At 46.4% G+C, this 24,570-nt stretch overlaps 3 protein-coding genes across 5 annotated transcripts in view; 1 reads left to right on the top strand and 2 right to left on the bottom strand.

Annotated features, from left to right (window-relative positions):
- The window catches only part of LOC132576562 (solute carrier organic anion transporter family member 1B3-like), a 44,209-nt gene extending 40,419 nt beyond the window's left edge, over positions 1-3,790 (top strand). The window contains exons 13-16 of one of the 2 annotated variants that reach the window (XR_009555756.1): positions 461-525; positions 1,569-1,686; positions 2,099-2,598; positions 3,493-3,790. Coding sequence is in view for 1 of the 2 variants with exons in the window: in XM_060245819.1 (XP_060101802.1) it covers positions 461-525; positions 1,569-1,686; positions 2,099-2,315 (400 nt within the window). In the remaining variant the exon portion in view is untranslated. Of the gene's footprint in view, positions 1-460; positions 526-1,568; positions 1,687-2,098 lie in introns of both variants that reach the window. The other variant, XM_060245819.1, reaches the window with a different exon arrangement.
- CALD1 (caldesmon 1) overlaps positions 1-24,570 on the bottom strand; it is a 710,639-nt gene that overhangs the window by 110,527 nt on the left and 575,542 nt on the right. The window lies entirely within an intron of this gene.
- Positions 8,517-24,570, bottom strand: part of LOC132575918 (solute carrier organic anion transporter family member 1A2-like) — a 31,470-nt gene continuing 15,416 nt past the window's right edge. The window contains exons 8-14 of the mRNA XM_060244601.1: positions 23,597-23,761; positions 21,274-21,469; positions 17,241-17,406; positions 15,073-15,248; positions 13,014-13,078; positions 10,295-10,412; positions 8,517-8,746 (exon numbers count right to left, since the gene is read on the bottom strand). Coding sequence (XP_060100584.1) covers positions 8,533-8,746; positions 10,295-10,412; positions 13,014-13,078; positions 15,073-15,248; positions 17,241-17,406; positions 21,274-21,469; positions 23,597-23,761 — 1,100 coding nt within the window. The 3' untranslated portion in view covers positions 8,517-8,532. The remainder of the gene's footprint in view (positions 8,747-10,294; positions 10,413-13,013; positions 13,079-15,072; positions 15,249-17,240; positions 17,407-21,273; positions 21,470-23,596; positions 23,762-24,570) is intronic.

Here is a 24,570-nt window from a genome sequence, read left to right as displayed (position 1 = left end):
TAGGTTAAAATGGATAAAAGGAAGTACTTCTTCACCCAAAGGGTGATTAACATGTGGAATTCACTGCCACAGGAGGTGGTGGTGGCCACAAGCATAGCCACCTTCAAGAGGGGTTTAGATAAAAATATGGAACAGAGGTCCATCAGTGGCTATTAGCCACAGTGTGTATATACATACATACATACATACATATATATATATATATATATATATATATATATATATATATATATATATATATATATATATATATATATATATATATATATATATATATATATATAAATTTTTGCCACTGTGTGTCACAGAGTGTTGGACTGGATGTGCCATCGTCCTGATCTAACATGGCTTCTCTTATGTTCTTATTTATTTAAGCCTCAACTTTCTGCTTTCATCAGGGTTTACAATCACATTGAGAAACATAACAGTAACAAGATTAATTTTAACTTGTGTCTTTTAGATGTGTTCATAAAGAACTGAAATCACTTTCAGTTGGTCTCTTTATGCTTTTGGTGAGAACTCTGGGTAAGAAACACCTTTCTGATTATTTTAAACCATGGTATCCTCCTGATCTGACTGCCCAAGATGTGTATTGGGATCACAGGGTTACCAACCTCCAGGTGGTGTCTGGGGATCTCCTGGAATCACAACTGGTGTCCAGACAGTAGAGATCAGCTCCACTGGACAAAATGGCTACTTTGGAAGGTGGACTGTATGGCCTTATACCCTGCTGAGGTCCCTCCCTTCCCCAAACTCCACCTTCCCCAGGCTCCACCTCCCAAAATCTCCAGGAACTTCGCAGCCCAGACCCGGCAACCCTAAGGTCACTGTGCTCCAGTAACTTTAGTTTTATCTGAATGAAAAGTTTCAAAAGATGGCATTTGGTCCAATAGCCACTCTGTTATGGGATTTCACAAGGTTTCACCTTGGGCCCCATGCTGTTTAACATCTGCTAGGAGAGACAGTCAGTAGATTTAATATGCTACAGAAATCAAACTTTCCTTCTCATTTGAGTTAGGTGATGTAATAGGTGTTCTAAACAGTGGGGGGTTTTTTGGAGCAGGAGCTCTTTTGCATATTAGGCCACACACCCCTGATGTAGCCAATCCTCCTGGAGCTTACAGTAGGCCCTGTAAGAAGAGCCCTGTAAGCTCTTGGAGGATTGGCTACATCAGGAGTGTGTGGTCTAATATGTAAAGGAGTTCCTGCTACAAAAAAAAAGCCCTGGCTGTAAACAAGGGTGTGGAGGGGATCATATGCAGGATTTAATCTGGCAAACCAAAGCTCCAAACAGACTACGCTATGATGCTAATATAGCCAGGCATCTGCCCCTTGTGAATGGGGTTTCACTCACTTTAATAGAGCTGGTTGGCTGTTTGGAGGTGCAATTAAGTCATATGTACCGATGGAGACTCTGGTCTCACGCATGTTCTTATGATGGTGAATTCCCTCTGTTGGTGTCTTGGGGCACATAAGGGTCCTTGTCCTCATTTCGCTTCTGCCACAATGGTCTGAGATTACTCTTTGGGAACAGCAAGCTGATGTGTTTTCTTTTTGATATCTCACAGCTGGAATTCCAGCCCCAGCTTATTTTGGTGCTGTAATAGACAGAAGCTGCTTGAGGTGGGCAAGAACTGGCTGCGGGAGCCGAGGAGCCTGCAGGTTATATGATGCTACAGCCTACAGGTAAGTCGCATCGAAACCCAGACATTCCATGACTGTCTTGCTTTCAAATGGGAAGGTCCTGTGTCGACGCTGGAGAATTAAAAGTTGAATGAAGAAAGAAAGTTAACCCTTGATTAAAACAATTGCCCACCTCTGCTGTAGTGTAAGATAGGTGATTGCCTAGGGTGCCAGACTTCTGGGGGGCCTGAATTGGGCTCCCCCATGTGACTTGGAGACAACATCAGTACGGGGGGTGGGGTGTCAGAAGTTAACGCCTACGATGCCAGACAGTCTAGGGCTGGCTCAGGGCCTGATTGTTCCATGTAAAGAGAGCTTTACCTCACAAAGATGATTCTAGGTTTCTTGAGATAATCTGCAATGAAACTGAATTTACATGGGTTGTTGTGTGTGTGTGGACTCTTCTTTTATGCAGATATGCTTTTCTGGGTCTAATGATCAGCATAAGAGCACCATCCTATCTCCTGGGAGTACTGTTTTACTGGCTTGTGAAGAAACGTTTTGGTAGGAAAGATGCTGAAGACGCTGACAACAAACAAAAAGAAGCTGGCACCTTGAATGACGACACAAAGCCAAAAAAGACAGATGTTGTGGCAGAGCCTTCAGAGGCAGACAAAGAGACTTCCATGTAGAGAAAACCACCATCACACTGTATTCAGACTATTGTGTACAGATAATGGAAGCATCTGGGACATATCAAAGATTAAAAGAAAGTTGTTGTGGTGTAGTAGTTAGAATGTCAAATTATGTCCAGGAAGACCTGGATTCAAATCCCTACTCAGTCACAAAGCCCAGCAGGTAAGCTTGGGGCCATTCTCTCCCTTCAAAGAACCAGAAGGGTTTTCTGAGCTCCTTAAAAGAAGAGTGAGGCAAAAATGCATAGGTGGCTCAAGTGATAAACTGTCATGAACACAGGTTATTTAACAGCGGTGTTTTGTTTGTTGGTTTGTTTTTTAAAAACTGCATTTTAAACCCAAATGTATGGGTGTTTCTGAGGAATAATCATCACTTGATGACCCACATCTGAGGGTGGCAATCTGTGATTATTTCCTTTAAATACCTCTAGGGTTGCCAACCTCCTGGTAGTGGCTGGAGTCTCCTGGGATTACAACTGATCTTCAGGCGACTGAGGTGAGTTCACCTGGAGAAATGGCTTCTTTGGTGGTTGGCATTATACCCCACTGAGGTCCCTCCCTTCCCCAAATCCTGCCCTCCCCAGGATCCATCCTCAAAATCTCCAGGTATTTCCCAACTCAGAGCTACTGATGCTCTAAAATATACTTACAAGATGCATGTAAATGTCCAACTGCCTGCTGTGTGGGTCATCTGTGATTCATAGGTTTGTCAGATCCCTGCTGCCAGGCCCTACCCCCAGCCACTGATAAGCTGGCCAGTGGGAGGACTTACCAGGAGAAAGGAGAAGGACTAGGTCTCATCAATGGCATTGAACCTAGTCCTAGACCTAGTCCTTCTCCTTTCTCCTGGTGATGTCATAATGCCAACAATGTCTGGGGGACACTCTAGTATTTGAGCAAAAACCATCTGGTAGAAGCCAGTTTTTACCATAGAGTTTTTGCCCAAATACCAGAGTGGCAAGGCCTTTCTCTTTCTCCTTGTAAGTCCCCCTCAGTCATCTGGCAACCCTAGTGACTAGGGCTGCCAAACTCCCACCAGGATCCCCTAGTTTGGTGGACCGCAACCCACAGGCACACAGCAGGCCGCTGGAGAGATCCCCACCCTCAAAGAGCCCTGTCACTGCATGATGTGCCCTGTGTGATGATGTCACCCATAAGTGACATCATCACACAGGGCACATCATGCCAGGGATGCTCTAGGATTTGCAGTAAAACTCTATGATACCATAGAGTTTTTATCATGAATCTTAGAGTGTCACACATGAGAGGAGTCCCTCTGTGACAGTGGTGGAGGGACGTGGCAACCCTACTAGTGATTCACCATGCAATCCTGTGCACAGCTACTGAAATGAAGCAAGACTGGGATAACTGTGGAAGGGACTGTGCTGTCAGTCTCTCAAAGCTTTTGTTTTTAATTCAAAACCAGCAATGCTCAGCACAGTGGCGCTGAAAATAAAAGTGTTGAACTCTCATTCGTACTGTTTTCCTGATCCCCCCCCCTTCCCCCCAAAGCTGCTCTTAAGCATACCACCCAGAATCAGCCCTTCTGGAACACCTTCTCATGTGCAGCTCTATGTAATTTGGTCCCGGAGGGAAGACTGACACAGTTATGCAAAACTGAACAAAGTAGGAAATGCAGATACAACAAATTTTCCTTTTGAGCAGATTATGTGCCAAATGGAGTTTCTGTATCAGAAGAAAGTGTAAAATTTCAGACTTCCTTGGAGATATTTGCATTGTCCTTATAGTCGTTTTAAGACAAAGCACAGAGCTAAAAGTGCACACATGTACCTTCGTCCATCAAGGTCAGTATTGTCCAGTCAGACTGGCAGTGGCTCTCCAGGGTCTCAGGCTGAGGTTTTTCACATTGCCTACTGCCTGGTCCTTGTAACTGGAGATGCTGGAGTTTGAGCCAGTTTGGTGCAGTGGTTAAGTGCGCAGACTCTTATCTGGAAGAACCGGGTTTGATTCCCCACTCCTCCACTTACAGCTGCTGGAATGGCCCTGGGTCAGCCATAGCTCTCACAGAGCTGTCTTTGAAAGAGCAGTTTCTGGGGAAGCTTTCTCAGCCCCACCTACCTCACAGGGTGTCTGTTGTAGGGAAGGAAGGTAAAGGAGGTTGTAAGCCACTCCGGGACGTTGAGATTCAAAGTGAAAGGTGGGGTATAAATCCAATATCGTCTTCAAGAGAGAACGACCCAACCAAGACAAGACCCACTCTTCGTTGCTAGCATTCCTGAGCGAGTCTGACTTCTTCTGGGAGTCTCTCAACCCAACTCAGGATGGAGGGTGAAGGTTGTAAGCACATGACTTACAGCATGCATTACTTCCACTGGAAACTGGCCTACCAATTAAACTGGTACTCGAATATTGGCTAGACACCCATCAGATGGCTCTTCCTGAAGGATAACTTCCAGTTGATAAACTCTCCATCCTAACGCTCTGGACTGAGATGCTGGAGCTCATATTAAGATGCTCCTGTAGGAAATTTTCTGCAATGAAATCAACATGGGGAATACCTGCCTGCAGTGCAGGAGTGGCCAGTGTGGTGCCCAGGGGTACTCTGGCACCATCTGACATCTTTTGTGGTGCTTGTCCCTTCTACTTTCATAGCACTTATTTTGGTAGAAAGGTAAATACAAAGATAACTATAGTCATAACAATAGAATGTTTATTTCAGTCACACTTTTCCTGCAGCTACCTGCACCTGAGGCGAGTGCCTCACCTTGCCCTTCTTACAACTCTGCTTTGAATGAGCAAAAATAACCAATACTGTTTAAAAAAAAACCAGACTATTGTGGTTTAATAGCCAAACCACAAGACTGAGCTGCCTGGAGGCTCTGAAGTCATCATATGAAATTTTAATACAACGTTTAAAATTTTTATTTAGAGTATTGGTGTACATACTTTGGAATGAACTAGAGAAAACATTTCCACGCACACGTGCAAATGCCCCCTGTTAATAAAAGTACACACCATTCTGCAGATCTTAGTTTCAATGACATTTTAAAAAAACAAAATGTTTGATTCATTTTCATGAGTCTTAATCAAAACTGCAATGTATCAACATTCCATTAATAATTTGAACTGGATCCATTGTCAAAGGATGACACAGTTATCCAATATGGCTCTCTCTCTCTCTTCACCTGCTATGATCTGGAACCAGGGCCTTCTCGGCATGTCCTGAGTGGCCCCACTGCTGCACTCATGCACCTCCCCTGCTGCCTTCTGTGCCCATGGTCCCACCTGCCTAGAGGAAAGGTAAGAGGGGGTGCACAGTGGTGACCCTCCTAGCAGCGATGGCAGCAGCACTTCCCAGCTGCATCATTCTGTTCATTGTGGAGTTGCAGGAAGAGGCTCAGGGACTGACTACTCAAAAGAAGGTGCATCTAGATAACTGTGGATGCTCCTTTGATCTGCATCAGACACAATCAGACTCAGATGCACATGTCAACAGATATTCCCAACAGGGCCAGTTCAAGGTTTTGGGGGGCTTTGGGCAAAGAGTGCCAAGGATCCCCTCTAATAGCAGGCCTCCCTTATACTCCATCCCCCTGCCATGCATCCTTCCTCTGCCCACTCGTAAGCTCTTCCGCTGTCTGCAAAGCTTGCCCGCGCTGCCTACAGGCCCTTCCTCCGATGATGCTGCAGGTGCCACTGCCATGGTACCACCCACATGCTGTTCTCCAGCAATTAGGGTTGCCAGGTCCAATTCAAGAAATATCTGGGGGCTTTGGGGGTGGAGCCAGGAGACTTCAGGGGTGAAGCCAGGAGACATTGAGGGTGGAGCCAGGAGTAAGGTTGTGACAAGCATAACTGAACTCCAAAGGGAGTGCTGGCCATCGCATTTCAAGGGACTGCACACCTTTTAAATGCCTCCCCTCCATTGGAAATAATGGACAGGGGCACCTTCTTTGGGATCTCATAGAATTAGACCCCCTGGTCCAAACTTTTTGAAAATTGGGGGTCGTTTTTAGGAGAGGCACCAGATGCAATGCTGAAAATTTGGTGCCTCTACCTCAAAAAACAGCTCCCCCAGAGCCCCAGATACCTGTGGATCAATTCTCCATGTTACTCTATGGGAATCAGTCTCCATAGGTTACAATGGAGTGCTCAGCAGACATTTCCTTCTCCCCTTCCCCCACTTTCTGATGACCCTGAACCCTACCAGCAGTGCTAGGCAGCATCTACATCTGGGAGCAGAGGTGACAGAGCACTCATAAGCAAGGAAGGGGAAGGGTGTCAATGCAAGCATCAGAGGCAATGCATGAGAAAGAAGTCAGCAGCAGCAGCAGGCCTCACCAGAAGCCATAGGCCCTGGCAGCTCCTCCACCGCTGACTGCACTGGCACCAGCCTTTTCTTCCCAGCCACAATCAGTATATACACATGTGCCTTCCCCATAGTGTTGCCAGGTTCCTCCTAGTAACCACCAGGGGTGGAAGAATATATCAGGAGCAGGAGGGAGGCTCAGCTGACATTGCAGCAACGTACCTACCTACACCACTTCCAACATGAGCCAGAAGTGACATCATCATATGGTGGCATTCTAGTATTTGGGCAAAAACTCTATGGTAAATTCAGCTTCTACCATAGCATATTTGTCCAAATGCCAGATTGTCACTAGATGTCTCTGAGGTGATGATGTCCCTTCTAGGTCACATGGGCCTAGATGTAGACATGTCACTGCACATAGGCTGGGCCTCCCTCTTTTTCAGGGTAGATCCATCAATCAGTGGCTATTAGCCACAAGGTATAGATGGAACTTTCTGTCCGGGGCAAATGATGCTCTTGGTGCTCGTGGGGGGGGGGGGGTGCAACAGTGAGAGGGCTTCTAGTGTCCTGACCCCACTGGTGGACCTCCTGAGGACACCTGGTGTTTTTGGCCATTGTGTGACACAGAGTGTTAGACTGGATGGGCCACTGGCCTGATCTAACATGGCTTCTCTTATGTTCTTATGCCCCACCCCCTCCACCGGCCAGCTGATCGGCAATAGGCAGTGGGGCCTGGCAGAGGAGGACTCCTGCCTTCATTGGAGAGATCTGGCAGCCCTACTTCACTATTATAACATAACATCAGTGTACATACCTGTGTCGTTTGGTGAAATGGCATAACTGTGTCCATTGCTGATTAGTTGAAAAAGAAAATTATGTAGATGTGAACTGATCTTTTTTAAAAAAATCAATATCTCCATGTGATAATATAATTTTAACCTTGTTGAAATCAGGAAGCCACTTTGCACAAATGGAGAACATAGGATATATATATTTAGAATCCTTTTTTTTTAGAAGTATACAAAACCCTCCAGGTATGTAAGCTGTTCATAACAACTGGAGAAAGGAGGCTGTACGTTTTAAAATAAATATAACAATAAAGACACACACACACGCACCACTGGGACATCATTTGGGAAAGGAAGGGAATTAGAGGAGCTTCATTGCCATGGATATTTGTGTTGAGGCAAGCAAAAGAAAAACACCAAAGAAAAGGACAGATTTTACATCTGCCCATTGTCAGATCTCTAGCTTGCTAAAAACACAGTAAACAGGGGTGGAATTCTAGCAGGAGCTCCTTTGCATATTAGGCCACACACCCCTGATGTAGCCAATCCTCCAAGAGCTTACAAAAAAGAGCCTTGTCAGCTCTTGGAGGATTGGCTTCATCAGGGGTATGTGGCCTAATATGCAAAGGAGCTCCTGCAAGAATTTCACACCTGACATTAAATATACTTTCCCATCTTTTGAGGCCCCCAACAATGTTTTTAAAATAAAAGAAGGTTATAGATAGGTGCCTTTTTATTTTTTAAAAATGTCATGCCCAGCTAGGGTTGCCATTCCCGCTATTACAATTGATCTCTAGGGAACCAAGATCAGTTCCCCTGGAGAAAATGGCTGCTTTGGAGAGTGCACTCTATGGCATTGTACCCTGCTGAGGTCCCTCCCCTCCCCAAACCCGCCCTTCCCAGGCTCCACCCCCAAATCTCCATGGATTTTCTAATCCTGGAGCTAGTAACTCTACTGAGAAATGAAAGTAGAATACAAATGTTTTCACAATTCAGTTAAATCCCAGTGAGGAACTGCTTTGGCAGTCACAAACGAGAGCTTCTGTTTACAATATCATGTCCCTCCAAGCCAGCCAGCAGCTGGGAGGCAGCAGCAGGTTCTACAAACACCTTGGCACCCAGGTGCATTGAGCATCCCAGGCGGCAGCTTTCCTCACAAGAAGGTGTCTTCATGTATGGATGCTTCCATGGAAACAGGCTCTCCTGGACCCATTGCTGGTGCTTTTGTGGAAAGTGCTTCTGTGCTTTGGGAAACCATTCCCACGCCGTTGTCTGGTTTGACTCGCTTCATGATTAAAATGAGAAGGACAACATAGAGGAGGAAGCTGGTCCCTTTCAGGCTAGCCAGGAGTCCGAGATAAACGTTTCTGAGAAAGGAGAGACCAGTAAAAACAACTCAGTCCCACGAGGACCGGAGGACACAAGTTTAGTCAAGTGTTCTGAAATGGCGTGTGGCAGAATCCTTCCTATGGAAGGACTATGGCTCAGGGGTAGGCCCTGCTTGGCCTGCAGAAGGTCCCAGGTTCAATCCTCAGTTTCTCTAGTTCAGATCAGGTAGTTGGGGATGGAAAGACCTCTGCCTGAGATCCTGGAGACCCACTGCCAGCATGGCCGGCCATCCCATTAGGCAAATTAGGCATTTACCTAGGGCACCGGGCTGGTGAGGGTGCCAAATTGGGCCCTCCCGGCCTGGTGCCCTAGGCAAATGTCCAAATTTTGCCCTGAAAGGGCTCCTGGCCGCCATGCAGCTTCTGTATCACTCCCGGAGCTTTGGATGATGCTCAGAGAGTGATACATAGACTGTGCACCAGCCAGGAGCCCTCCCCACCCCTCTCTGATGATTCCCGGGGCCTGGTGCCATGGAGGGGGGCAGCGAGTATAGGGCTGCCAACCCCCGGTCCGGTCAGGGAATCTGCCCTGGCCGGGCAGGGCTGGTGGGGGGAACCTCCCCCCGCAACACTGGCATGATGATGTCACCCAGAAGTGATGTCATCAAAATGGCAGTGCCCGTGCGGGGTTGCTGTAGGCATTTCTGGGGAAACTCTGGTTTTCCCAGACGCTCTAGCCATTTGGGAGGTTAAAACTCTATGGTACCTATTGTACCATAAATCTGTAAAGGAAAAATGGTCACCATTTTTAAGAATCCGTTTTGCTAATTACTTAACTTTGTCTTAATTTGTGTAATATTACTGGTGAGTTTATGTTGTTTCATATTTTGTATTTTCTGTAAGCTGTTTAAGTTTATAATAAAGAAAAAATTTATAAAAAAAGAAAAAGAAAAAACCATGTCCACCATAAAAGTGCAACTGGAAGCTTGCAAAGTTTTACTTTTCTCCCTAGTACCTTTGCTTTCTACATACTAATAAGGTAGCAGGATTTGGTTCTGAACCAGCTTTCAGACATGAAATGCAACTCAGGTTGCCAACATCCAGGTGGTGGCTGAAGATCTCTCAGAATTACCCCTGCCCACACACACTCTCTAAACATCTGATGGGCACCAGCAGGGCTTTTCTTTTTTTTTTTGTTTTTAGTGGGAACTTTTTTGCATATTAGGCTGCACCCCCCTGATGTAGCCAATCCTCCTGGAGCTTACAGGGCTCTCTTTCCAGGGCCTACTGTAAGCTCCAGGAGGATTGGCTACATCGGGGTGTATGGTCTAAATATGCAAAGGAGTTCCTGCTACAAAAAAGTCCTGGGCACCATGTTGGGGGACCCTTGGTCTAGCTCATATTGTCTACATCAGGTGGAAGTTGCTCATCAGGGCCTTGGGCAGAGAAGAGTTTCTCTTTTGAACTGAAGATATTGGGGATGGCCCAGGGGCTGTTTACAAACACATCACGACTTCCACCATTGGGCCACAACTTACCAAACAGGATTTTATTTGGTTTTTTTTTGGGGGGGGGGTTAGAACTCACCTGAACGCTTCAGTATCATACACCCTGCAAGCCCCTGTTTCGCCACACTGTTTCATGCCCCACTTCAGGCAGGTTCTGTCAATCAGTGCTCCGAAATAAATAGGAGCTGGAAGTCCCCCTGACAAGAGATGACACAAATGGGGAAGGGAGACTGGTCATGTTCTTTGGACTTCTCAACCTGTACGCTCATTCAGGCTATTGCACAAGGCTGAACTGCATAGGATATCACATTTGCCACCGTCGTCACTACTCTGGTTATACCCACATTAGACTATCATGCTGTACGTGCAGGGAGGAAGATGCAAGGAAAAATGAGCTCCCTCCCCTCACAAATCTGAGCAGGCACCTGTGATGGACAGCCTCTAGCTCCACCTTCCAGGCATCACAGCAAATCCCTGCTTACAGGAGGCGTGTGCAGATACTTTGTGGCCTCAGCCAATGAGATGCTTTAGAACCTCTGAGAATGGGAAGAAGGGTTTTTTTTGGGGGGGAGGGAGGTTTGCTATCAAGGGTTTTCAAGGCCAGAGTCATTCACAGGTATCATTCAATGTCTTTGTTTCTATGTAAGTATACCAGGATTTGCACCACCATATAGCAGCGATAACAGGCACTTACCTAATTAAAGTTAAAGGTAATCTGTCACACCTGTGGAGTCAGTCCAAAGTGACAGGTAGATCATTTTGATCTAGCCTTGACAGTTTAACATCTAAATCCAAGGCTAGATGACAGCTCCTTAATTAGATCATGTCAGTGATTGGGTAGCCAATTGACCAGCCAGAATATATTCAGGCTAGGTGCCCACCAACATAAGTCAACTTCAAGAGATCATCACAACAAAAGAACCAGTTCAAGGAGAACAGGACTCTGAGATGTCTCCTGGTGCTGTGGGCCTGACTTGAGAGCGTCAGTGAGTATAGCATAGGTAACTAGCTGAAGGAGGCTGCACAGTCCAGTGTAGAGAAAAGTAGGCTGATTGCCTTAGGGTTTTATTTTGTGTTCCTCTGTGCACATTGTGTTTATTTTACTTGGTTTTTATATCACTTTTAATGTTCCCTTTTCCTGTAAATAAATAGTATATATTTTCCCATACGTTTTGTCCTTTATTCTGTAGACTGTTGTAAGCCGCCTTGAGTCCGCTTGCAGAGAGGGCGGGATAAAAGTCTAATGTAAATAAATAAATAAATAAATAGACCTGGGACTTGACAACACACTTGACCATAAGAACCTACGTAGTATTGTTTTAAGTTTTCCCAGGTTATTTTATTTCCTTTTCCCCTTCCTTTTTGCAGGCCTTATAGAGCGTGGTATATACTCCCTGGGCCTGGATGTTGGTTATGACATATTAGCAGCTGGGTGTTTAGTAATAACAACAGCTGTGGTTCTTGATAGAACCCCACTGAGGTCTCTGTCTTCCACAGGACCCCCACCCAAATCTCCAAGAGTTTCCCAACATGGATTTGGCAACCCTAACCCCCCTCCCCATCCCCCGCCAGTGGCCAGAGGGGACCTGGCAACCCTGCTTGGGGAAACAGAGAAAACTACCAGAGAAACAGAGAAAACTATCAGGGGATTATTTTAGTAGTTAGACTTCATCCAGGAAAAAGGAAAAGAACTCAGACATCTATAGTATAGGTACTAGAGGCCAATAAAGAGTCAAGAATACATCAGGAATTTCTCTGTTACTACAGAGAAATAATAGACTAGGGGCTTGTGAAGGGATTGAAAGAAATCTCCCGAGGCAAGCTAATCCTTATTTCAAAACGCTGAGATTCTTGGGTTAGTGAAAAGTTCCAACTGAAGTCATTTTCTTTCTCTCTTTTCCCGGCAGAAACAGCCTCCCCACCCCCCAGTAAAACTTTCTTTTGGCCATTCAGCCTGTGTTCTTATTCAGGCTATTGCAAAGGGCTGAACTGCATAGGACAAGCCATTGGTCATAGTCACCAGTATGGTTGCCAGGCCTGTGTTGGAAAATACCTAGACACTTTGGGGTTGGATCCAGGAGAGGGTGGGATTTGGGGACGGAAGGGGCCTCAGCATGGTCCAATGCCACAGAGTCCACCCTTCCAAACAGCCATTTTCTCCAGGGGAGCTGATCCCTGACACAGTTGCAAAAGCAGGAGATCCTCAGGCCCACCTGGAGGCTGGCAACCCTAGCACCAGTGCTCTGATTACATCCAACTCAGACTACTGCACTACATTCTGTGTGTGTGTGGGAGGGGAGATTAAAGTGGGGTGCTCACTACAAATTCTTAAGGGTAACCCCACAGAGCAATAGGGCCCAAACCTGGGGGCTGGCACGACATAACCTCAGAGCTTGGCCAGAATTTTCCTGGTTGCCAGGTAGAGCGAAAGAAAGAAAGTTGAAGATGGGAAAAGTTAGATAAAGGTAGGTTGGCTGGTGGTGAGAAGGAGAAGAAGAAACATGAAAAGGGGAAGAGCTATGGGGGCTTTCAGGGAGGGGAAAGAGGAAATTGTGGGAGAGAGGGAAACGAGATGACCTTCCATGTAAGTCTCTGAGGGATCCTAATTGTAGAAATGGCTTCCAAACCATTCCTACTGCTCCAAAATGTTATATCGTTCACCTTTAAGACTCAGTATAATATTTTCATAAGTGTCTTGAAAAAAATAGTAGCCCTACAATGTCTTTCCTCCAGAATATTACTTATATACAGTTTAAAATTTAAATTAGCATCTCAAATCAAACAGGATAAACATTTACCGAAGAGTCTTCCACACAAAGTTTCAATTCCCACAGCAAAAGATTTTAGCTCTGGCGAAACTGTCCTGAAAAATAGGAGGAAGAGAATAGGATATTTACATATGTTTTATTTATGCATAGTCCCCCATACTTTAAAAGGCATTTTGCAATTTTTTTTTGAAAAAAAAATGTATACAGTCAAAGGCAACAGTATAAAAATCTGATAGTGCATAAAATTGTGAGTTATGAAAATGACAATAAAACCATAAAAAAGCACAGCAGCAAAAAGCCGGTAGCGAAATTATGAAAACAGGAATAGAGCCATAAAAGGAGCTCAACTGGAAAATGCTGCTAAAAATGCAGCTTAAAAAGTCAACCAAACATACACTGGCACAGTCTAAATTAGTAATAGGCCCACAATAATCCATACATACCTAGGAAAGTGAATATCTGCCTAATCTCTAAAATCCAACAATTTAAGAACCACACAAATAGCTGGGGGTAGGCAGTACTTCAAAAAGGATGAGGACAGAATGGAGCAGGTGCAGAGGAGAGCAATGAGGATGATCAGGGGCCTGGAGACCCCATGAGGAAAGGCTGAGGGACTTGGGAATGTGAAGTTTGGATTTATACCCTGCCCTTCATCAGAATCTCAGAGTGGCTTACAATCACCTTCCCTTCCTCTCCCTACAACAGACACCCTGTGAAGAAGAAGAATTGAAGAAGAATTGCAGATTTATACCCCGCCTTTCTCCCTGAATCAGAGACTCAGAGTGGCTGAAGTTGGTGGGGCTGAGAGAACTGCTCTTGAGAGAACAGCTCTGAGAGAACTGAGGCTGTCCCAAGGTCAGCCAGCTGGCTGCATGTGGAGGAAGAAGAAGATATTGGATTTATATCCCGCCCTCCACTCCGAAGAGTCTCAGAGCGGCTCACAATCTCCTTTACCTTCCTCCCCCACAACAGACACCCTGTGAGGTGGGTGGGGCTGGAGAGGGCTCTCACAGCAGCTGCCCTTTCAAGGACAACCTCTGCCAGAGCTATGGCTGACCCAAGGCCATTCCAGCAGGTGCAAGTGGAGGAGTGGGGAATCAAACCCGGTTCTCCCAGATAAGAGTCCACACACTTAACCACTACACCAAACTGGCTCTCCAGGAGTAAAGAAGCAAACCTGATTCTCTAGATTAGAGTCCACTGCTTCTAACCATTACACCAAACTGGCTGTCTATTGTGAGTGAACTCAGAAGGCATGGGTCACTCTTCACTCGCTGCTGAGTTGCATAGCTTGGAGAAGGCAGGCATTTAAAGGGACAGTCCCCTTAAGTGCCTTCCCCCTCCTTTGGAAACAGTGGAGGATGGGGGCAACTTCTTCTGGGTCCAATCTTTTGGAAACTTGGGGGGAGGTTAGAGGGAGAGGCACCAGCAGCTATGAAGAAGAAGAATTGCAGATTTATACCTCACCCTTCTCTCTGAATCAGAGACTCAGAGCAGCTTACAATCTCCTACATCTTCTCCCCCCACAACAGACACCCTGTGAGGTGGGTGGGACTGAGAGGGCTCTTGCAGCAGCTGCCCTTTCAAGATCAACCTCTGCCAGAGCTATGGCTGACCCAAGGCCACTCCAGCAGGTGAAGGTGGAGGAGAGGGGAATCAAATCCAGTTCTCCCAGATAAGAGTCCACGCACTAAACCACTACACCAAACTGGCTCTGCAGATGCTGCAGATTTGGTGCCTGTGCCTCAACAAACAGCTCCTTCTAAGCCCCGGCTACATGGGAAGGATTCTCCATCATAGCCTTGCTCACAACTTTTTCCCCAGTAGATTTTTTGGCTCACAAAGTGGAATTTTTGCTCATAGCTATCGACAGAGGGAACATTAGTTCCAACCCCCATTTTTATCCCACTGCTCACAGGTAGCAATGTTGGGCAACAGAAGGCAGGGGAACTGGCACCTGGCAACCCAACATGTAAAAGCAATAGCTGAAGTGAAGGATAGTGATTGGTTCCACCACCCCCCGCCCCGGCCCTCGATTTAGCTTGACCCAGACTTCATGAAGAACAAGAAACATCTAAAATAAACAAACCTGAACATAATCATGTAGAAAGGCGTCGCTCCCAGACAAAAAAACAATACATTTATGGCCAAAAGAGCCATAAAATACGGGAACATTTTTGAGCATTTCTTCCTTGGACATTGGCCCAAAATGGCAGAGAAATTGCTGGGCCCAGCAGCTCCCACACAACTGCAGTCATGAAATACCTGAAAGATAAGAAGTTGACACAAACAGTCACTAAGATATTGCGCAGTTTCACATGACTGGATGCTTAGTTGTGCATAAGCGTTACAGTTAATACATTCTGGAAGGATTTCAACAGAATTTTATCCTTGCTACAAGTATTTTTAATGTTTCTTCTTTGCGACAGACAGACAGACAGACAGATAGGCAGGCAGGCAGGCAGGCAGAAAGACCTGTTGCATTCTGCATTGCCTGAACACGCTCTAAGCCCTGTTGTCGACTCCACTGGTGGTATGTATTGAGGGGGTGCAGTCTTCCCCCCCCCACAGACACAAAGGTAGAGCACATTGCAAAAGTCCACTCTGTATGTAACTAAGGCACGAATCCTGAACATAATCATTCAGAAAGGCATCACTCTCAGTGTTGTGTATGTGAACTGAAATGTGTATGCTTAACGGTGTTCCTGCCTGGCTCATTGGAGCCTGAAGGACTGAGCTTGGGGACTCAGGAAAAATGGGCAGTAGGATCCAAATCCCTGCTGCCCTGCTTCAATCACGGGGCCCCTGATGGTTTGAACAATCCGATAATGTGCTTGTGCGGGAACTCTGAGTTGTATATAGTTGGCCCCGTTGGCCCAGTTCTCCAGTCTTAGAGTGCTGCCCTATACCATGCTGCACTGTAATAAGGAGCTATGATCACTACCACCTCGCCTCTTCCTTGTGTTGAATCCACGATATTATACTCAGACATAAAAACAACACATTTATGGCCAAAAGAGCCATAAAATACAGAAAAGCTCTTGAGCGTTTCTCCCTTGGGCCTTTTCTTTAGTGTCTTTTCAGTGGTAGCCCGATGACGGAACTGCCTCCCAGATTATGGCTAGAGGTGACTGACCCAGCAACAGACACAGGTCATGAACCATCTGAAGTTGGGTACAAGCACTCTGGACCTTGACAGCCACTTGGTTTTCTAAGGTGACCACTGCGTCCAGTGGCACTCCCAAACTGCAAACCTGGCTTTTAAAGAGGCGTATAACCCTATCCAAGAAAGGAGAGATCTGAAATTCCTAATCTGCCTTTTTGCTAACCCAGAGACCTCTGTCTTGTCAGGATTAAGTTTCAGTTTGTTCACCCACCCTCATTCAGCCCCAAACTGATCCCTGGGTCTGGTTCAGCACATCAACAGCAGGTTTGGAGACCTTCCCCTGATGTTGCCTTCTGGCACTGGTATTGAGAGGCTGACGGCCTCTGAATGTGGAGGTTCCCTTTAGCGACCATAGCTAGTAGCTACTGATGGACCTGTCGAATCCCCCTTTAAGCCATTTATGCCTGTGGCCACCACCGCATCCTCTGGCAATGAATTCCACATTTTAATGACTCATTTAATGACTAATTGGCTGATACCAGAGGGGCATTCTGGGGCAGCTGGGGGGCGGCCAAAAGTGGTTGGCTCAAAAAGAGCCATCCAGGAGCCTCCATGCAGTACCAAGAAAGTGGCCCCATCCTGTCAGTGTGGCAGCCGGGCACCTCCACATGAGGAGACATCTCAGAAGCCATTGTTCTGGGTTTCTTAAAGGGGCAGAACACTCCAGCGCACAAGCGCTCCTACTAGGCTGCCAGGGGAAAAAGCTGGAAACAGCTTGGGGTGGCTTGGCACTTCCACACTGCCAAGTCGCCTTGTGTGTGCCCTCCCGTTCTGGACGATGTGGAGGAGACTGGCAGCCAGCCCCAAACTTTGCAACGATTTCCGAAGTCGAGTGAATCGGCCTTGAGGACGGGGTGAGTGCGGGATAGGGACAGGAGGTGGATGTTGCAGTCTGCAATGATATTTGGGGCCACTTTCAGAGGTGTCTCTGAGTCGGCCCAAAGTGCTGGTCTGTTATCAGCCATTGCGTAAAGAAGTACATCCTTTTGTTTGTCTTGAATCTACTGTTCATCAGTTTCCTTGGATGCCCTTGAATTCTAGTATTTCAGGAGAAGGTGAAAAGCTACTCTTTTGCCATCTTTCACTCTTACCATGTCCTTTCCACTCCCCAGTGAAGCTTTGCACCCTGCCAGACATGAGCTCATGTAGGTGATGCCGTTGTCTCCACACACAGGATCCCAGTGGCCAGCCTCACAGTTGCAGTCAGAATTGCAGGAAGACCAGAGTTTTTCCTCCGCGAAGGATGGTGGTTTGATGCTAAAGGAAACAGAGCACGGACCTTAAGAAAACATTCTCAATTGGGGACTAACTTGTTGTCTGTGACTACTGCTTCCTTAGATGATGAAGGCCACCAGGAAGGCTCAGTTATGGCTAATAGCCTTTGATAGCCCATGAAATAGGGTTGCCAAGTCCAATTCAAGAAATATCTGGGGACTTTGGGGGTGGAGCCAGGAGAAATTGGGGGCGGAGCCAGGAACAAGAGTGTGACAAGCATAATTGAACTCCAAGAGACTTCTGGACATCACATTTAAAGGGAAAGCACACCTTTTTAAATGTCTTCCTTCCTAGGAAATAATGAAGGATAGGGGCACCTTCTCTTGGGGCTCATAGAATTGGACCCCCTGGTCCAATCGTTTTGAAGCTTGGGAGGTACTTTGGGGAGAAGCATTAGATACTATATTGAAAATTTGGTGCCTCTACCTAAAAAAACAGCTCCCTCAGAGCCCCCGAAACCTCCAGATCGATTCCCCATTATACCCTATGAGAATCAATTTCCACATAAGGAATAATGAAGTGCTCAGCAGATGTTTCCCCACCACCACCACCGCCGTTTTTGGCGACTCTGAAGCAGAGGATTGGCCTCTCTACTCACAAGTTGCTGCCAGCTTCTTCACAGCAACACAGACACACCATCCCAAGAGGAAGCATTTCAATTGGAGACTGAAACTCCGGAGGTGCAAAGGCACATGGTCCTCTGGGGGGGGGGGGGCTTTCCCCCGCTGGCCAGCTAACTGGGGGTGGGATGGAGTCTGGGAAAGTGGAAGAACCCCCGCTGGGACCTGGGGATTGGCAAGCCTACCATGAAACTGTATGGTAAATTAGTGGTGTGTGAAAGAAAAGCAACTGCTTTGTTCTGGATTCCTTGCACATCCGTTTCAGCAGCATTGAGGCAATGGCATAGGTCAGGGATTCCCCACCTTTCTGAACCTGCAGGCACCTTTGGAATTCTCATAAAGCATGGTGGGCACAGTGACAAAATGGCTGCCACAGGAGGTGGAGCCAGTCACAAAATGGCTGCCACAGTTTACATTCAATCCCACAGTGAAGTTCCTTGGGCTCTGATAGCAGCTGCTGCCAAAGCAACTCAGGGCTTTTTTGTAGCAGGAACTCCTTTGCATATTAGGCCAAACACCCCTGATGTAGCCAGTCCTCCAAGAGCTTACAGGGCTCTTAGTACAGGGCCTACTGTAAGCTCCAGGAAGACTGGTTACATCAGGGGTGTGTGGCCTAAAATGAAAAGGAGTTCCTGTTACGAAAAAGAGCCCTGAGAATCTACACAGTCCATCCAGTCTCCAAAAGGCTGAGAAGGCAAGAGTGGTGGGGCGGTGCATGCTCTCCTCTGAGTCCACCTTCCCTTGGAAGCACATGGTGACACACCGCCTGGGCCCCCTCACCTTCCAGGTCTGCATAGACCCATGAAGGTGAAAACTGGGGGAGGGGGCACTCAGCAGCACCCCTGTAGGCCAGGTAGTGCCCTTGGTGGCCACCTACCAGGCCTACTCCTATTCACTGGCCCTGTGTGATTATCCTGTCCTGTTCTGCCCTTGAGGTTGGGGGAGCAATAAATGCTCATCAGAGCATCATTTCTGAAATCCAAGAGGGGGGGACCTGCGAGGACTCATGGGGAAGGGACACTTCATTCTTCTTCCCATACTGGCTCAGCTTTATCCTTCAGCTCTTCTTCCACACCCAGCCTTTCTCTTGCTTCCCTGACCACAGGCTCCAGTATCCACTCCCACCAACACTGTCCCCCCTTCCTCACTTCCTTCTGCCTTTGACACTGGTTGTCCTAGCACTTGTTTTTCTCTGAGGGCTTCCTTCTCCCCTCTCACTTCTATTTTCTTTCTTAAGGCAGCTGGTTCATTCTCTACTCAGCTGATTCTCCTTTCCTCCTCGCAGTCCCCACGGTATTTCCCTTCTTCACTTTCTCTGGTTTCTCTGACTTCCAGTCTCCCCATCACCTTATGCAAGTTGGTATTCTTGGCTATCAAGTCAACTTCCAGCAACACCAGTGAAGCATAGAGTGTGCTGAAGAATCTGCAGAATAGAAATGAGGTTTGGTCCTCACTGCTGTTGGTGAGGGTTGCTTGCTTTGGTGGCCCCACATTGCTTTTTGGATCTTGAGCATAAAAAAACTTCACTGTTGCTTTTGGGGGGGAGGGGGAGCGGGTAGAATGTCTCAGCCTGCACACACTTTCCTGTGAAGTTTTTTGATATTTCATCTCCATCTGTATATACATTCCATTGATACATCTACATGCTATGTATGCCACCTAGGTTGCTAAATATGAAGAGACCATAGCGGTAAGAAACTAAGAGAAACAAAAAACATTGTGCAGACAAAAGTATTAATGATTTCAATAAAGTATCCAATCACTATATAACTAATGGCTATGTTAGTCAATATAAAGTCACAAAGGCCACTGATCATGAAAAAAAATTATCTGAGAAATGATAGTTATACATTTTGATGGACATTTACCTTTAGCAGTGCGATTGTAAGATTGTTCCAGTGTGAAGAGTGAGAAATGGTGTTCCAATGTGAATTGAGAAGAAGTCTGCAGATTTATAGCCCGCCCTTCTCTCTGAATCAGAGACTCACAGCGGCTTACAATCTCCTATATCTTTTCCCCCCACAACAGACACCCTGTGAGGTAGGTGGGGCTGAGAGGGCTCTCACAGCAGTTGCCCTTTCAAGGACAATTCCTACAATAGCTATGGCTAACCCAAGTCAAGGCCATTCCAGCAGCTGTAAGTGGAGGAGTGGGGAGTCAAACAAGTTCTCCCAGACAAGAGTCCGCACACTTAACCACTACATCAAATTGGCTCTCAAGATTGCTGTGATACATTTAAACTCTTGAAGAATCTTGTTGGATGCACTCTGAACAATTTAAAGAAATTTGGGAAATTATAAGGAGGCATCCCATGTTATGTGAAGATTCTTGATGGTGATTTACATCACATTTTGAAAAGACTGTATGAAGCTCTTAGGAAGTTTATGATTCTTGAGGAAGACCAGTGAAACAGGCATTTAAACGGTATCTGTCAAGTCAAGAATTCATCTTAGGAGCTAAGAATTCATTGTAGCATCAAGTGGACTTTGAAAAAATTGCAACATATAACTATATCATTTCTCAGATAACTTTTTTTCATAATCATTGGGATTTGACATAACACAACATACAACTTTAATGGACTTTTGACAGTTTATTTATTTCATGACAGATATATATTTTAAATTCTGGAAATGATATATTATATACATTATTGAAAAATTTGTGACTTTATATTGACTAAGGTTGCCATGAATTATATAGTGATAGGATACTTTATTGAAATCATTAATACATTTTTGTATACCTAGAGTTGCTAGTCGTCTGCTGGCAACCCCTGGAAGTTTGACATCTCCACTGGTCACATACCCAGAAGTGACATCATGGTGTCACAGTGACACTCTAGGAATTTCCAAGATATCTGTGGAGACTCCTTTTTTTCTTCATTTTTCTCCTGCTGCTCCACTTAGCAGCAGCAACAGGTGCCTGGAGCCCAAGGGCAGGAGGTCTTCCATTATAGCACAACACCTGCCTGCCCTAATCCCCCCCCCCCCCAACTCACTTCTTGTGGATGAAAAAAAATTCTGCACAACAGGGCCGGCCAGGGCTAGTGTAGACGATTTTGCCAACCAAGGATAAGCAGTGAATTTAAAGAAAAATATGAAATTTAAAAAATACAATGGGGAGGGAATCTCAAACAACATTTTTAGATGGAGAGGCATACATGGCATTCAGATATATAGATGGAGTCTTTCCACCAACAACCTCCATGCTGAACAAGATCACAAACCCGGAGTAGTTGACAGTCAAACCAGCCACCTGGAGGACTTCGCAGTTGGCCATGAAGTAGAAAAGGCTTAAACCATAGGATATCGCAAAGGTGGTACAGGCAAACTTGGCCATCCCCTTGATGTCCATCTTGAACCTCTTGATGACAAAACTTCCCAAGAACATCCCCACGGTTGCAAAGGGCAGAAGGACCACACCTGCAAAGGAAAGGGAACAGCAGCACGTTCTCACATATGGAAACACAAGGGGAGGGGCATCACAAACTGGTCTCTTAGTATGCTATGGCTAGCCTGACCTCATCAGAACATGGAAGCAAAGCGGGGTTGACCCTACTTAGTATTTGAATGAGAGACCTCCAAGAAATTTTAGGGTTGCTACACAGAGTCAGGCAATGGCAAACCACCTCTTGTTCTGAAATCCTAAAAAAGTAAAGAAAAATGTAGTCCCCTGTTCAAGCAGTGGGTCATTACCAACCCATGGGGTGACATCACATCATGACGTTTTCTTGGCAGACTTTTTGCAGCATTGTTTGCCATTGCCTTCCTCATCTACAGGGTCGCATAGTCAGCTGTAACTTGATGGCTCTTACCCAGCCTCAGATTCAGCAGGAGGTCACAGGAGAGCAGCTCCTGAACCTTTCTGATGGTTCCCCGTCTTCCTCCCCACCTACCATGTCCATTGAATAGTAGGTGCAGCTGCATAACAGTCCCTGGAATGGGAGAATGGGCAGCCAGCCAGTCACCAGGGGCTTTGCCATGCCCTCAGCAGCCTTCATTAACCCCTGGAGAAGCCCACACCACCCTTTCTCCATTTCTTATGTGATTTTGGGTAGTGGGTGTCTTGCTGGCCTTTTGACTGGGGAGGTGACCCAGGAGAGCCCCAGGTAGCTGGATCTCTAGCCAGCCCTAGGAGGCCTCACTCACCTGGGGCTCTCCTTTCTTGCATCAGTTTGCTTTTGGCTACGGGGGGTGGCATAAGCTAATGAGTTATGCTAATGAGCTCCACCACCTATTTTTCTACAAAATGACCCCTGGCTCTTACACACACACGTAGGGTATGATACATAATCTGTAACTGTGAACATCAGACTGTGGTAAGAAGATTTATTTGTTAACCACTGTTATTCTTAACTGGGTGGTCCTCCTTGTTTCATCCTGGCTTGCTCCCCAGCTAGGGCTACCAACCTCCAGGAGAGGTCTGGCTGCCATTCTCCTAGATTTGCAACTGAACTTCAGATGACAGAGATCACTTCCAAGGAAGCCTCCATAGAGCATACTGCAGGGCAAAGCGGCAACATCACATCCCTGCTGAGCTTAGGGTTGCCAACTACAGGTTTGGAAATACCTGGAGATTTGAGGGTGAAACATGGGACAGTGGGGTTCAGGCAGGGGTTTTGGTAGGGTATAATGCCATGAAGTCGACCTTACAAAGCAGCCATTTTCTCTAGGATAAGTGGAATAAATGTCTAAAATAAATGAATAATAAACACATACATGATTTATGCACTGGAGATGTTATAATTTTGGGAGATCCCCAGCCTCGCCTGGAGGTTGGCAACCCTAGCTGAGCTCCCTCTCCAAACTCTGTGCTTCCTAGGCTCCTCCCCCAAATCTCCAGGAATTTCTCAAACTGGGTAATTGTCTGCAGGGCCTGCCCTGCCACTAGGCAAACTAGGTGATTGCCTAGGGTGCCAGCCTTCTGGGGGTGTCAGACTGGGTGCCCCTCATGTGACTTGATGACATTATCAGTACAGGGGGAGGACATCAGAAGTTAGCCTTGCCTAGGGTGCCAGACAGTCTAGTGCTGGCCCTGATTGTCTGGATGGGCTATTCCTTGAGAATCCCATGCTCCCTTGGGGTCCATGACGGAAAGCAAAAAGAAAAGGTAGTCCCCTGTGCAAGCACCAGTTGGTTCCAACTTTGGGGTGACGTTGCTTTCACAACTATTTCATGGCAGACTTTTTGCAGGGTGGTTTGCCATTGCCTTCCCCAGTCATCTACACTTTCCCCCCAGCAAGCTGGGCACTCATTTTACCAACTTCAGAAGGATGGAAGGCTGAGTCAACCTGGAGATGGCTACCTGAAACCAGCTTTCGCCGGGATCGAACTCAGGTCATGAGCAGAGAGTTCAGACTGCAGTACTGCAGCTTTACCACTCTGCGCCACGGGGCTCTTGATGGAAAGAAAGATGGGGTTTAAAAAATGCAAGGAATGCATCCATGACATACAACCTATAAAACCATCAGTTGGTTTCTAAACAGGAACACCACCCTCAAAGTCAATTCCTCAGGAAATAAAAAAAAAACAATGAAAATGTTTACTTACCAATAAAAAAGATAGCTCTTGAAACAGATACATTAAATTGCTGCTCCATAAACTTGGGTTCATAAGTCGTTGAGCCAACTGTAGAATTGAACTGTAGGATATTGAGAAGCAGAAAGACCAGGAAGATGACATTGCTAAGGAGTTCCTTCACAGAGGGGAAAAAACCTAGAAGGAAAACATTTACATCTTCTCATTGTCTATTTTATCATGAGCCGAGACTAATTACAATTACACAGTTAACATTTTAGACTAGAGGATGTAGCAATGTTTCTTTCACATTCCTCATTGTAAGCATGTAATTAGAGATTTAGGGCCTAACTACACACTGGGTAATAACAGACAGGCAGTTTATGCTGCCCTGGGGATGGGAGGCAGTCGGATCAAAAAAGCATCTCCACACGTGCACATCTGCCTGCCGTCCCTGTCCCGCCCCCAACTTGCTGGGAGCCAGCTCGAAAAGGCACCACTTTCAAAGTGGTACCTTTTTGCTGGGTCACCTCTAAGGCGCCTCCCTGGCCATCTGGATAGCCAGGAAGCACATGGAGGGTGCCATAGGATGCCTATGTCCTGTCCCTCTTCCGAGCTCCGTCAGGATGCTCCAGGGTGTTCTATTTCTGGCTGGTTCAGTTCTGGGGTGGCTTGATGCCGCCCTGAGCTGGCCGTCTGTTGGCAGCATTTATGTTCCCAGGTCAGACGGAGAAGACCTGGGAATATTTTCTAGATGGCCTAGGGTGCACTCCATGACCTAGAGTTTCAAGGTCCTCCTGCCAACTAATGAGGGAGGGCTGGGGATTTACCAGAAGCAGGTGGGAGGTCCAGGTTACATTGCAGGTGACATGGCGACATCACTTCCAGCATGCTCCAGAAGTGACACCATCACACTGAGACGTCCCAGCAATGTTCTGGCATATGGCAAAACTCTACAATGGCTTCTACTGTAGTGTTTTTGCCCAAATACCAGAGTGTCTCCCAGA

The sequence above is a fragment of the Heteronotia binoei genome, chromosome 8 (assembly GCF_032191835.1).
Source record: "Heteronotia binoei isolate CCM8104 ecotype False Entrance Well chromosome 8, APGP_CSIRO_Hbin_v1, whole genome shotgun sequence".
Classification (NCBI taxonomy): Eukaryota; Metazoa; Chordata; class Lepidosauria; order Squamata; family Gekkonidae; genus Heteronotia; species Heteronotia binoei.
The sequence above is the reverse complement of the archived record's forward strand: the minus strand, read 5'-3'. Positions and strand labels throughout refer to the sequence as shown.